We start from the raw sequence: 15296 nt of genomic DNA, 5'->3' as shown, positions 1-15296 counted from the left end.
ACCACATCCCCAACCTGATGGCACATTTTAGTTCTCATATTTTCCACAGTGTCCTGGATATCTTGCATAAAAGTTTGATAAAAGTCAGAAGAAATCTGTTTAAAATCCTGGTGAAGGTCAGAAAAAATCTGTTTGAAATCCTCCATGTCTCACGCAGTAGATTATGAGGAGCTGACTCAGCTAAAGTTGAAGATATGAATGAGTTCCAAAGTATGTTTAGATAAGTAAGAGTGAAATAGCGGGCTGTTCTTAAGGGAAAATGGAAACAGAAAAATGAAGGTTCAAATCAGCGGATTCAGATATTAGGAAAATGCTAATATCTAAAAAAAATTTAATACATAAATAACAGGAAGACAATTGTTTACTCTCAATCTTTGGAATTTCCTTTGGAAGGAAAACGAAATCCAAAAACTTAAAAAGTTTTTTTTTTTAAGTAATCCCCAAAATAACGTTAAGCACCAAGAGAACCAGCTTCTTCTTACTGTAGAAGGCCTCTCTTGTACATACTGTATATTTAAATAAAAATACAAACTGGTGATTTCGAAATGGGGTGGCCAGACTTAGTGTCCCTTAAAGGCTACAGTGCGGATTGGAAATGGTGATGTCCCGGCCTCCTGGCTGCTCTTACCAGTCAAGCATGAAATGCTGTTTGCAATCTGGCTGCAAGCAGCCGCCCGGAGGACAGATGGGATGATTCCAGGTATTCTCCTTGGTCTGGAGAATGTTTCTGGGCTTCAGGAAAACCTGCCTGAGCCTGAAAAAAGTTACCACATTGTCAGCTTTGCCCACTGAGCCAGCGGGCACAGCTATTCAGTCCGCCGTTCCCACAGGAAGCCCCAAAGCCAGTACTTCCTTGATCTGATTATATTTCTGAATATATATTTTTTTAACAGTTTAACAGTATCTTATTTGATCTCACCTTCTCCTTCCTTTCCTTGATGGTAGCAACAAGTTTTATAAGGCCTAAACCTTAAGGAGAAATCAGGGAGGATGAGGTCCCAGGTCCCAGACGTCATCTGGGGGTTGAAATGGACAAGAGCTATTAAAATATATCAAAAGGCTAAATGAATCCAGTGGCTCAGTACAGAATAAACAACAATAAAAAATCTCTCATCTCTTTATTAATTCTCCCCCTAAATTCTTGCATAAATTGTTTATATTGCAAGACGGATAATTTAAAATGTATATCCCAATTTAACACTATTGCTTCACAACAGAAAATAAAATCATGCTTCTTTTAAAAAGCTGCACATATGTTTGGGGTGAACATGAAAGTTGAGGAATGATTAATACTACCGCAGAATGCTGCCAAGACTTGCCCTGTTACTTCAGGATTTCCTTGTCTGAGCTAGACTTTCTAGGTAGAAGGCTAAAACTTGCTTCAATTCTAGACTCTTTACTGCCCAGAGACGAGTATGAGGTGATCGATTTCTGATTCTGTTTCATCAAGCGGAACTGAAATGTAACATGACTTATGTGAAAATGCAAACCCCACATGATTCCCCATGACTATAAATTGTGAACCAGACTATAAACTGAAAATCAGAAACTTCTTAAGAATCACAATACAGCAAGGAGGAAGCGGTTTTGACAAGACTGATGATGACACCAAGCACCTAATTTGGGATAGTTAGGCATTTGAGGGAGACAAGATTCAGGTAGTCCAAGTTTTAGCATGCAGAATGTTTTACAACCCAGAATATTCCAGGAATTTGGGGAATGGTACAGAATTTATATTGGCCTAACACTGGGCTGGAAATTAGACAGCTTCCAGTCTGGGAAGGCTGAATTAGACAGAACTCCATATTCTACTCTGTAAAGAGGTTGTGTCTTTACTATCTATTTAAGTTTATCAGATTTGCCGCCAGCCTGACAATCCCAAGTTTAAGGACAAAAGTGTTGCTTTAAGTGTTTATTTAAAAAATTCGTGGTAGCCAAGACAGTAGCTCTTCGCCAAGAATATAACCTGCAGCCAGCATTTTAATAAACAGATACAGGGGTGTCTGTCCTGTGTGAAGCCTTGCCTTTTTTTATACATGTCATTGTACATTAAAAAATGTTGGGACGTCAGTGGTGCAGTTGTGGCCACCATCTTGAGTTTTATCTCTCATACACACCCCGTGGATGTCCCTGCTCAGACTTCTGAGCAAGGGCCATGCTGGCTGGAAATTGGTGCACAAATCTGGATGGCATCGAGATGGGCAAATCCTGTTTAGATAACAGCTTTGTTGGATTATTTTTGTCTATCTGAAGATTCAAAGAACTATTAGAAATGCATGCATTAAAAAAGGAAAATACAAAGGGCTAGATGCCAAAGAGCTGGTTTGGTGTCATGGTGAAGGCATTAGGCTAGATACCAGATTGTAAATTCTAGTCCCACCTAAGTCATGAAGCCAGCTGGGTGACTGTGGGCCAATCACTCTCTCTCAGCCCTAGAAAGGAGGCAGTGGCCAATCACTTCTGAAAACCTTGCCAAGAAAACTGCAGGGACTTGTGCAGGCAGTCTCCAGGAGTCAACACTGATTCAGAGGCACCCCCCACAAAAAAAAAATCCAAGAGGAACATTATTCCCCTTTCTGATGAAAAATAATCTGGCCTTCAGCATGTGCATTGGGATAGCAATCCCCATAGTTTCCAGCCAGTTGAGAGTTGCAGCCCAAACACATGTGGAAGTTTCCAGGTTGGATAAGTCAGATGTAAAATAATAGTGCACTTTTGAACAGGACAATAGTATAGACATCAGCTTGGTTTTATCCTGTCTACACTGAAACCCAATTCCAGTTCAGCATCAGTCTACATCATTTCAGGTTTCTTCAGATAAATGTTATACTGATAATACTTGGAATGCACACAAAGATTACACTAGGGAGAAAACACTTTGAACATCTGGTTGTTGAATTTCTGAGCAAAATCCTGGTGGTTGTTTTAAGACAAAAAATCCCTGCCATGAGGTACATACAGTTGAATTGGTGCCATGGAAGAGAGGATTGTATCAGCTTGTCTGCTCTTTCCTCTGAATACATGGTCAATCAGAGAATCGTGCCTGCCCCCGGGCCATTCATTTGCTCAGATTGCTGTCCCCTGTTGATCAATAGGTTCTTCGCATTCCTTATCAAGTGACAGCCAGATGGTTCAATTCAATTCATTGTGGCAGGGCTGTAGAATTAATTGGGTCTTACTCCAGTGCTGGTGGCCTGCTGCCTGCCATGGATTTTCCCACCTGCTTTCTCCAAAACCTGAGGATGTGGCCTTTGGAAGATGCTGGCTGGTAACTCCTGGAGGCAGCATTTGAGAATCACCAAGGTGATTTCATTTCTTACAAAACAAAAAGGAGAAGGAAGTAAGGTTAGCAGTCAGCAGAAGGTTGTCTTCAGAACTTTTTATCTTTTCTGAGCGTTGTACCTTTATGTAGAATGTTAGGGTCTAGTTACTGCAGGTGAATCTTGAAAGGTTCCAGGGTGAGTGCTAAATTGGATCCAGAGCAGTGGACAACAAGGATCCTCACCTATTCTGATGAATGAGAGTATCCCCACACCTGCCAGGCCAGAGAACCTTTGGGTGGCTAAAGCTGTCCCCACCATCACGTCAGTAGCCTTTGTTATCAGACTTACTTAGATTTGTTTCAAACATTGGCTGAATTTGCACAACCCCCAATTTAAACTGCTGTTTTCTGGGTCTGGTATTCTAAGCCATGAAAACAACAACCAAGGTTAAAATTAATCAAATTTCTCATGTTATGAACAGTAGCCATAGGTCTTTAATTGACTTAGTAAAGCATTTTGCGTGAACCTAGCTATTCTGTAGCAGGAATCCTAGTTTTATTTATTTATTTTATTTATTTAGCAAATTTTTATCACCGCCCATCTCCCCCACATGGGGGACCCTGGGCGGTTCACAATAAAAACAATTGAAATTTCAGTAAAATCATAAATACAACCAATAATCAGTCAGCATAAAATGCAATAAAATCCAAGCCACGGCGGATCTAATTTAAACCATATTGGAATAAAACCGGTCCCCGCAGAACTAGGGAACCAACCAGCCCCAAGAATGGCTCTTCCCCTCCCTATTCCAGGCAAGGCAGCAAAACCAGGTCTTCAGCTGTTTTCTGAAGTCCAGGAGGGAGGGGGTGAACCTCACTTCCGGGGGAAGGATGTTCCAAAGGGCAAGGATTGTTGCAGAGAAGGCCGGCCTCCTGGACCCCGCCAAACAGAATTCTCTAGTAGATGGGGTCCTCAGCATGCCCTCTCTGCACAATCGGGTGGGATGGGCTGATGTAATGGGGGTGAGATGGTCCCGAAGGTAACCTGGCCCCATGCCCTGTAGGGCTTTAAAGGTGATAACCAACACCTTGAATTGGACCCAGAAGCAAACTGGCAACCAATGCAACTCGCGCAGTAAAGGTGTTACATGGGCTGATCTTGGAGCATTCATCGCTGTTCACGCGGCCGCATTTTGAACCAACTGAAGCTTCCGGATGCTCTTCAAGGGTAGCCCCGTGTAGAGCGTGTTGCAGTAGTCTATATGGGAGATGACCAGGGCATTTTGCAACCAAATGTTCATTTAGCCACAGCCAAGCTATCTTACAAATGTATTTATGTGCTGTATACATTTGTATTCCTGCTTTGTATTTAAAAAAAAAATGATTTTAAAGATTTAAAGTCACAACAAATAACGTAAGCTACACCCAACTGATTTCAGTTAGCTCTGAGGAATATTTCTGTGAATATTTTAAATACTGTATTTTATTTCTGTTTGCTGTATAGCTAATTTGAAATGACTTCTGCACTCTTAGTCTCATATTCCCAAATTCTTGGCAAGAAGCAATGCACACAAACACCTCATGTTTTCAAGACCATCTGTTCCAGATTGTTGTTTATTCGTTTAGTCGCTTCTGACTCTTCGTGACTTCATGGACCAGCCCACGCCAGAGCTTCCTGTCAGTCGTCAACACCCCCAGCTCCCCCAGTGACAAGTCCGTCACCTCTAGAATATCATCCATCCACCTTGCCCTTGGTCGGCCCCTCTTCCTTTTGCCCTCCACTCTCCCTAGCATCAGCATCTTCTCCAGGGTGTCCTGTCTTCTCATTATGTGGCCAAAGTATTTCATGTTGGCCTTTAATATCATTCCCTCAAGTGAGCAGTCTGGCTTTATTTCCTGGAGGATGGACTGGTCTGATCTTCTTGCAGTCCAAGGCACTCTCAGAATTTTCCTCCAACACCACAGTTCAAAAGCATCGATCTTCCTTCTCAGCCTTCCTTATGGTCCAGCTCTCGCAGCCATATCTTACTACGAGGAACACCGTTGCTTTAACCATGCGGACCTTTGTTGTCAGTGTGATGTCTCTGCTCTTAACTATTTTATTGAGATTGGTCATTGCTCTTCTCCCAAGGATTGTCTTCTGATTTCCTGACTGCAGTCAGCATCTGCAGTAATCTTCGCACCTAGGACTACAAAGTCTTTCACTGCTTCTACATTTTCTCCCTCTATTTGCCAGTTCTCAATCAAGCTGGTTGCCATAATCTTAGTTTTTTTGAGGTTTAGCTGCAAGCCAGCTTTTGTACTTTCTTCTTTCACCTTCATCATAAGGCTCCTCAGTTCCTCTTCGCTTTCAGCCATCAAAGTGGTATCATCTGCATATCTGAGATTGTTAGTGTTTCTTCCAGCGATTTTAACTCCAGCCTTGGATTCCTCAAGCCCAGCTTGTCGCATGATGTGTTCTGCGTACAAGTTGAATAGGCAGGGTGAGAGTATACAGCCCTGCCGTACTCCTTTCCCAATCTTAAACCAGTCCGTTGTTCCGTGGTCTGTTCTTACTGTTGCTACTTGTTCGTTATACAGATTCCTCAGGAGGCAGACAAGATGACTTGGTATCCCCATACCACTAAGAACTTGCCACAATTTGTTATGGTCCACACAGTCAAAGGCTTTAGAATAGTCAATAAAACAGAAATTTTTCTGAAACTCCCTGGCTTTTTCCATTGCCCAGCGGATATTGGCAATTTGGTCCCTAGTTCCTCTGCCTTTTCTAAACCCCTCTTGTACATCTGGCAATTCTCGCTCCATGAGTTGCTGAAGTCTACCTTGCAGGATCTTGAGCATTACCTTACTGGCATGTGAAATGAGTGCCACTGTTCGATAGTTTGAGCATTCTTGAGTGTTTCCCTTTTTTGGTATGGGGATATAAGTTGATTTTTTCCAATCTGATGGCCATTCTTGTGTTTTCCAAATTTGCTGGCATATAGCATGCATTACCTTGACAGCATCATCTTGCAAGATTTTGAACAGTTCAGCTGGGATGCCGTCGTCTCCTGCTGTGTTGTTATTAGCAATGCTTCTTAAGGCCCATTCAACCTCACTCTTCAGGATGTCTGGCTCTAGCTCACTGACCACACCGTCAAAGCTATCCCCGATATTGTTATCCTTCCTATACAGGTCTGCTGTATATTCTTGCCACCTCTTCTTGATCTCTTCTTCTGTTAGGTCCTTGCCATCTTTGTTTTTGATCATACCCATTTTTGCCTGGAATTTACCTCCGATGGTTCTAATTTTATGGAAGAGGTCTCTTGTCCTTCCTATTCTATTGTCTTCTTCCACTTCCGTGCATTGCTTGTTTAAAAATAATTCCTTATCTCTTCTGGCTAACCTCTGGAATTTTGCATTTAATTGGGCATATCTCCCCCTATCACTGTTGCCTTTTGCTTTCCTTCTTTCTTGGGCTACTTCTAGTGTCTCAGCAGACAGCCATTTTGCCTTCTTGGTTTTCTCTTTCTTTGGGATGTATTTTGTTGCCGCCTCCTGAACAATGTTGCGGACTTCTGTCCATAGTTCTTCTGGGACCCTGTCTACTAAGTCCAGTCCCTTAAATCTATTCTTCACCTCCACTGCATATTCCTTAGGAATATTAGTGAGCTCATATCTAGCTGATCTGTGGGTCTTCCCTAATCTCTTTAGTCTGATCCTAAATTGTGCAAGAAGAAGTTCGTGATCTGAACTACAGTCAGCTCCAGGTCTTGTTTTTACCAATTGTATAGATGTCCGCCACCTTTGGCTGCAAAGGATGTAGTTAATCTCGGTGTTGTCCATCTGGGGACGTCCATGTATAAAGCCGTCTCTTAGGTTGCTAGAAGAGAGTGTTTGTTATGCACATTGAGTTGTCTTGGCAAAATTCTATCAGCCTATGTCCTGCTTCGTTTTGTTCACCCAGGCCATGCTTACCTGTAATTCCAGGTGTCATTTGACTGCCCACCTTAGCGTTCCAGTCTCCCGTGATGAAAATAACATCTCTTTTGGGTGTGTTGTCCAGTAGGTGCTGCAGATCCTCATAGAACTGCTCTACTTCATCTTCTTCAGCATCTGTGGTTGGGGCGTATATTTGGATCACTGTGATGTTAGACGGCTTGCCCTGAATTCGAATTGTGATCATTCTATCATTTTTTGATTGTATCCGAGCACTGTTAGCCACTTGACTATTAATTATGAAGGCTACTCCATTTCTTCTGTGGTCCTCTTGTCCACAGTAGTAGATCTGGTGGTCATTTGATGTGAAGTGGCCCATTCCAGTCCATTTCTGTTCACTGACGCCCAGAATGTCTACCTTTAATCTTGACATCTCACCAATAACCACATCTAATTTGCCCTGGCTCACAGATCTTACATTCCAGGTTCCAATGGTGTGTTGATCCTTAGAACATCGGATTTGCCGTTCACCACCAGCACCGTCGGCCGCTAGCCGTCCTTTCGGCTTTGAGCTAGCTGCGTCATCACATCTGGGGCTAGCTGAACTCATCCTCTGTTCCTCCCCAGTAGCATTTTGACCATCTTCCGACTTGGGGGTCTCATCTTCCGATGGTATACCGACATATCTCTGGTTGTACTGATCCGTTGAGTTTTCACGGCAAGAATACTGGGGTGGGTTGCCATTACCTTCCCCGGGGATCGCGTTTAGTCTGACCTCTCTGTCACGACCTTCCCGTCTTGGGTGGCCCTTCACAGTTTAGCTCATGGCATCATTGAGGTGCTCAAGCTCCAGCACCACGACAAGGTAACGATCCTTTGCTGAAGCTGTTCCAGATAGTCCACCTTTTATCCTGTCCTTGAACTATGTTTCAAGTCTTATCACAATGAGGTTTAAAAAAAAGCTGCACAGTGGCCCAATATGTGTTCTAATGAACAAATATTGGATGTAGTGTTAAGAGAACAAAAAATGCTAGTGGAACGTTCAGCAACAGCAGAATAGCCACCTTATCTGGATGAGAGACCAGATAGGAGGCATCATAAAAGTTGAAGTAAATTTTAAATATTGATTGAGTGCCATCAGTCGGTGTCAGATCTTTGCAACACCATCTTCTCTAGGATGATCTGTCCCCAATCTCACCATTCAGCTCACCTATCACCACCGTAATCAGGTTCATCCCCTTTCTTGCTGGTCATCTTTCCTGCCACCTTTCCCAACGTTACAGGCTTCTCAGGAGAGCTGTATGATAATTTGAGCTTGGACATTTGAGCCTTGAGTGAAACTCTGGGTTGATCCCTTGGTTTGTTTTCTTGACCATCCATGAATAGTTGGCTGGGATTCCAGTGACACTGATAGGCAGCTCAGTTTGGTGTTTAGAGCCCTTGACAACATAATCTCATCCAGTGTTCCCCAACCTTGGCAGCTGTTAAGACATGTGAACTTCAACGCCCAGAACTCCCCATTCAGCATGGGGGTGTAATCAGTGCAATGAGCCCACATCCTCTAAGCCGCTGCTCAGGGCTTAAAACTTGCCTTTTAATGAAATGTGCTAGTCTGAAAAGGTGCTACCAGACTCCTCCTGATTTTGGACGCTCGGTGCAGGAATCCATATTAAAGCATCTTGTCTGAACACTTCTGGCACGTGGGGGCTTGCCTGCCTCTGGGCCACTGACTCCACTCTCAAACGGCTCTTACAGTTATAATTATTAGAGCCAGTTTGGTCTCATGGTTGAGGCAACGGGCTAGAAACCGGGAGACTGAGAGTTCTAGTCCAGCCTCAGGCACGAAAGCCGGCTGGGTGCCCTTGGGCCAGTCCCTCTCCCTCAGCCCGACCCACTTCACAAGGATATTGTTGTGGGGAAAAGAGGAGGAGGAAGGAGTATTAGGTATGTTCGCCGCCTTGAGTTATTTATAAAAATAATAAAGGCGGGATAGAAAATAAATAAAATAAAAATAAATTTTTCTAACATTCAAATGGAAACCACTCCTCTAATTTAGGGTGGTTAATCTGTGAGCTGTGCTCTGGACAAGAAAGAATACTTTGGATACCCTACCAAGTGGCTTTCTGTTTGTAATTTTTGCAGTGTTTTGGTGGGACACATGACAAAACGCCGTGGCATAGAGAGGAGCCTTTTGCTGGTGGAGGCTTTTGTGGGGGCGGAGCTTCTGCCTGCCTTCCTGCTGGGCCCAGCAGTGCTCCAGATGCGTCTCAGTTTCCAAATGCACCAGGGTTGCAGGTGTTGGGGACAGGGAAGGTGAAAAAGACTCCTTCCTTCTTTTTCTGCTGCATTAAGTTTTTCTAGAAACTTAGTTTTATTTTTGATATTTTTATTCAAATATTTATATAGTTCGTGTATCTGTGGCCTCTCTGGTGTGGAAAGTATTACACTGTTTTGATGCAGGATGTCCACCTGATTTTTTTGAAGAGAACAGTGGGAACTACAACTAATTGTTGTAGTATGCTGTCTGAAATTATTCTTTTTTTTTCACAGTAACTTAGCACAGTCTGTTCTTATTGGACAATTTAAGTTAATGTAATTTAACCCCTTGTTTCTTGTTGGTTCTGGAACACCTCTAAACACTTCTGTCCATTTTCTGCATGATAGCCCTTCAGACATGTGAAGACATTGATTGTGACTCCCCACGGTCTTCTGTTCTCCAGGCTAAAAGTGTTTGCACCTCCAACTCTTCCTCCTCAGTTTTGCTTCTTCTGTCTTCGTTACTCCCCTCTGGATAACCTCCAGTTTGTCAGTATCTTTCCTAAAATCTAGTGCCCAGAACTGAACACAATATTGCAGGAGCAATTTGATTAATGCACTATAGAAAGAAATTACGAATTCTCTTTATCTTGACACTGTCCTGCTAATGCGGCCTAAAATGCCTTGGGGCGGGGGGGAGGCTTCATCATACTATTGGCTCATGTTAGCTTGTGATCCAGATCATTTTTGATATGTGATTCCCCATCATACATTTGATTTTTCCTATCCAACTGTAGGACTTCGCATTTTTTAAAATTCTCCTGGCCAATTTTTGCCCATTTTTCAGATAGTCATGATCTCCTAAATCTTGATACTGTCACTCTGTGCTTGTGTAGTCTTTAGATTTGATAATCATATTTTCCAACCCCTCATCCAAGTTATTTATAAATATGTTAAACAAAATAGGGCCTAGAATGGAGTCCTGTAGTATACCACTTGACAGAGCTCTCCAGCTTCATGTGGAACCACTGATGTTCCCTTTTTGGACAGTTGTCCAACCCCACACCAATTGATAGCATAGTCCAGCCCATCTTCTGCTGTATTCTTTATTGGAATCTCATCAGGAGACTTTGTCAGATGTTTTGCTCAAGTCAAGGTACATTATGTATACTGCATTCCTGTGGTCAGCTAAACAGGTCACTCTTACAAAAAAGGAGGCGAGGTTGGCTTGGCATGATTTATTTTTGATAAACTCATGTTGTGTCCTGCCAAGTAATGCATTCCTTTCTAAATGCTCACAAACTAACGACTGTATAATCTAATATTTTATATCAACTGACTGGTCTGAAGTTACTCTAGTCCTCTTTTTTCCCCATTTTTTTAAAGACAAGGACAACATTTGTCCTTCTCCAGTCCTCTGGCATCCAATTTTCTTGAATGTAATTGATCTGATTCTAGAGACTTCTACTTATTAATGCTGACCAGGTGCATCCTAACCATCTCTTTATTTACCTTGAGCTGTCACTCCCTCTTTTTGCCAGATGAACACAGTTTTCCTTTGGAGAGAAGGTTTTTTTTTAATTCTGTTCAGTCGTGTCCGATTCTTGGGAGACTGCCTGGACGAGTCTCTGCAGGGTTCTTGGCAAGGTTTGCCATTGCCTTCTTCCTAGGGCTGAGAGAAAGTGACTGACCCAAGGTCACCCAGCTGGCTTCATGCCCAGGCAGGACTAGAACTCAGGGCCTGCCAGTTTCTAGCCCAATGCCTTCACCACGACACTAAACTGGCTCTGTTGGAGAGAAGATTAAAGCAAATGGGGGAAAGTGGATTCAGAAATCCACCTACAGGGCTGTGCTGAGGGATTTTCTGGGCATCTGCAGGATAAAATAGCTCGGATCCGTTCCAAGTTGGACTCTGAGCGTGGGACAGGGTCTGTGGAGATGCCCAGGGAACGTATTTACCCAGTTATCTGGGAACAGTTTGATCCTGTTGGGCCCAACAAAGTAGACAGGACCCTCTAGACTGTAAATGCCACCACTTGCCAATTATATCCATGTCCCTTCTGGCTGGTGAAGGCAGCTCAGGAGTGATGTGTGGGTGGGCCCAGACGATGGTAAATGCATCCTTGAGAGAGGGGGTGTTTCCGGCAGTCTTTAAGGAGGCGCTGGTGCACCCCCTCCTCAAGAAACCATCGCTGGACCCAACTGTGCTGGATAATTTTTGTCCAGTCTCCCACCTCCCCTTTTTGGGGAAGGTGGTTGAGAAAGTGGTGGTGTTGCAGCTCCAGAGGGTTCTGGATGAAACAGATTTCAAGTCAGGTTTCAGGCCTGGTTATGGGACGGAAACGGCATTGGTTGCACTTATGGATGATCTCTGGTGGGAGCGGGATGGGGGCAGTGCATCCATCCTGGCCCTTCTTGACCTCTCAGCAGCTTTCAATACCATCGACCCATTCTGGGCTGGCTCAGGGAGTTGGGAGTGGGCGGTGTGGTTCGCTGGTTTACCTCCTTTCTTCAGGGCTGGTCCCAATTAATAGGGAGCGAGAGATCTGGCCCGCAGCCCCTTCTTTGTGGGGTGCCCCAGGGCTTGGTGTTCTCTCTGCTCCTCTTTAACATCAACGTGAAACCGCTGGGCGAGATCATCACCATCAATATGCTGCTGATACCCAATTATACATCTCCATCCTGGGTGAAGTAAGTGATGCCGTGATAACCACGTTATTCTAGTTTTTTATTTTTATTTTTTCCCCCTAAAAGATTTCAGTTTGTTTTTCAATTGAATTGTACAGCTTGTATGTTATATTAAAAGTGGAAAAAATTCTGAAGTGATTTATCTTGGTCTGATTTTTTTACATCTCAGAAATCTGGCATTTTAACAGGGGTGTGTAGACTTTTTATATCCACTGTATTTGTTTCATTGGGTAGGCCTGTATATAGGCATTACCAGTGTTCTTAAACTAAAAATAAAGAATGAGTTACCTCCTTAATGTGAAGTTGCCCAAGTTTGAAATAATTTTTTAAATAAATTGTGATCTCCCAGGGAACCCCCAGTGACCTCTCGCAGAACCCGAGGGTGCCACGGAACCCCGGTGGAGAGACCCTGGTTTAAAAGATTGAGAGCCAGTTTGGTGGTGTGGTTAAGGCACCAGGCTAAAAACCGGGGGACCACAAGTTCTAGTCCCACCTTGGGCACAAAGCTGGCTGGGTGACCTTGGGCCAGTCCCTCTCCCTCAGCCTTGGGAAGCAGGCAAGGGCAAACCACTTTGAAAAACGTTCCCAGAGAACTGCAGGGACTTGTCCAGGCAGTCTCCGAGAATCGGACACAATTGAATGGATTTTTTTAAAAAGTCATTTGATTCTGTTATATCTAAAAGATAACCATTTGGAAAAGATTTAAGAAATAGTAGCTTCTCCTTCCAGCCAGTGACACAGAGATCCATCAATCCCAGTCCTCAGTTGTGACAAAGTATTGGTTGGTTGTTTCCTTTCATCAGATGTGGCAAATCGACGTTTGTACAAATGAAATTGAAAACAACAGTTTGGTGCAAAATAGGATTCACACTTGCTGTTCTCACAATTGCTTGGAATTTTGTCTATGCTGAAGTGAGTTTTCTGTGTTAAATATCACAGATGTGTTCTGTTTGAGTAACAGTTTCATTTCAACTAGATGAAGAAAAAGATGTTTCAATACAATTTTGCAATGCAAGTTGAAATGCTTGGGATCAAAAATGTATCCTTTTCGGTGCTATCGTGAGAATCTTGGGGAAAGTAATACATGAAGAACCATTTCTCACTTTTGCAGCCCCATTTTCAGTTTAGTCATTAATCATGAGGATTTGGCAAGTTTGCCTTATTCTTGTTGAGAAGAAAATGTGTGTGTGACTTAACAGGACTCAAGGAAAAAGGGAAAGCCTTGTAACTGTCTGTCTCCCCTGCCCCCCCTTTCTTTTGTTTTTTAACAGTATTCAGGGTTTCAGCAGACAGCAGATAAGTGCTTCATTTGCGGCCATCTCATAATGGAAATGGTAAGTGTCCCGGCTTCTGGGGAAAGAGGCGGTTGGGTCAGGCTGCTTTTGTTCTTTCTCTTCCCCACGCAGACATGCTTCAGTGTGGTGGCTACATTCACCTAATACGCTGAACAGGTTCATTAAGGTGCCAGCAGCTGCATTTGCACAACCTGCTAAGCTTAACCATTATTTTTTTGTGGTGTAATATGTTCTGAGAACTTGGCCTGTTCGCTTCACATTTCAGTATATTGTGTGCAGCCAGAAAACAGATCGGTGCTGTAACCAAGTTCAGTCTGTTGTATGAACCCAGCCAGCCACAGGTATTGTGTCTTAGAAAATTACTACTGTAGTCTGAACTCCCCACAGGGCTCCTATCTGTTGCCCCAAGACATAGTTCCAGCGGTTCTAAAAGATTATAGTCATCTTCCCCTGGGGCTGTCTTTGAGCCTCCAGCATTAGTTTTCCTAGAGTGCAGTGCCTGAGAGCTTGATGGGGCAATTACTCCAAGGAAGCACCTCTGGGCCTTGGATATGGCCCCCCACAGGAGGATTTTTGCATGATGATACTGCATAAAATCTACCAGACGTGGACCAGTTTTGTCCTCCATGGACAAAGGAAGTTTTGCCATCAAGGGAAAGCCTGCTGGCAATACATTGATAAAAATATTTTTGCTTCTATTTTAAAATCATACTTATTTTTGTTTCTTCAAGAAATGGCAGGAAAGCATTCTAGATAGTGTTGGAGTTGTCTGTCTTATTTGGAAAGAATATGGGGCCTTCTTTTTTGGACAGACCTTCCTGACTCCTGCAAAGAATGGGGCATCTTCCCAAACATTTGGCTTCATAGATACCATAGAAATATGTGTTGGCCACATGGATTGTGATTCAGCAAATGTTGAAAGACCAGGTCATTTCACTATAGCATTACTAAATCAAGATATAAAAACAGTGGTGGTATTTACAGCTGGAAGGACTGTCTCAATCGATCGATCAGTCTGGCTTTGTGCCTGGAAGATACACATTTGATGAATTCTCACTATTGTTCACTCTTGCAAATCTGTTAAATGTCCCTATGCCTTCAGACATTTATAAAACGCCTGTTAGTTTGGGGTGGAATACTCGTTTGAGGTTCTCTGGGGAATGGCTTTGAAGAAGGTTTTGTATGTTGGAGGGGTGCATAAAGGTGAACAGACCATACTTGGAATAAAGAGATGTAAAGCTTGGAACGACTGTGCTGAAGAGAGATACAGCACAGGGCTGTTAACTGCCCCCTGACTTTTCCTCTATAGGACGCTCAGCGCGTTGGTCTGTTCCTGTTCTGTGTTTCAGGGTATGGGTGTTGATGGGTGAGGATGCAAGGTCGCTCTGTTTATAGAAGTCATTCTGACATTTATTTCTAATCCACTTCAAGCACTTTGGAACAGATGTTTTCAAACTATTCCATGATGTTTCAGATTAGAACATAAAATAAGTTAGTCATATAGTATTTGCATAGCAGTGCCAGTATAGTGTAAACCTCGGGAATTGTCAGAACAGCAGTTTAACTATATTTCGGTTAGATAACTTGGTATTTATATAAAATAAGTGAGTTGGTTGCTGTATAGGATTTGCAACCCACATTTGAGGGAGGTGAAATGGCAAGATTAAAGTTATCTTTGCTTTGGAGAATAGCTTCAATTAAACAGTTATTTTGCCTTGCTTCATTTTCCCAGTCATTCCCTTGAATAGCTGACACAAACACTGGCAGTTTTTGTTTGAAAAGTTTATTAATCGAGGCAAAAGGTTTAGATGTTTAAGCTGGGCAACATTTAGGAAACGGGAAGGGGAGATGTCCATCCCTGAACTCAGTTTCTGCTC

At 43.1% G+C, this 15296-nt stretch overlaps 1 protein-coding gene across 3 annotated transcripts in view; it reads left to right on the top strand.

The window, feature by feature from the left end:
* WTIP (WT1 interacting protein) overlaps positions 1 to 15296 on the top strand; it is a 98495-nt gene that overhangs the window by 67848 nt on the left and 15351 nt on the right. For all 3 annotated transcript variants that reach the window (XM_063312761.1, XM_063312759.1, XM_063312760.1), the window contains exon 4: positions 13396 to 13458. In XM_063312761.1, the coding sequence (XP_063168831.1) occupies positions 13396 to 13458 (63 nt within the window). The remainder of the gene's footprint in view (positions 1 to 13395; positions 13459 to 15296) is intronic.

Source organism: Candoia aspera, chromosome 11, assembly GCF_035149785.1.
Source record: "Candoia aspera isolate rCanAsp1 chromosome 11, rCanAsp1.hap2, whole genome shotgun sequence".
Lineage (NCBI taxonomy): Eukaryota > Metazoa > Chordata > Lepidosauria > Squamata > Boidae > Candoia > Candoia aspera.
Note: the sequence above shows the minus strand (reverse complement) of the source record. Positions and strands in the feature narration are given on the sequence as shown.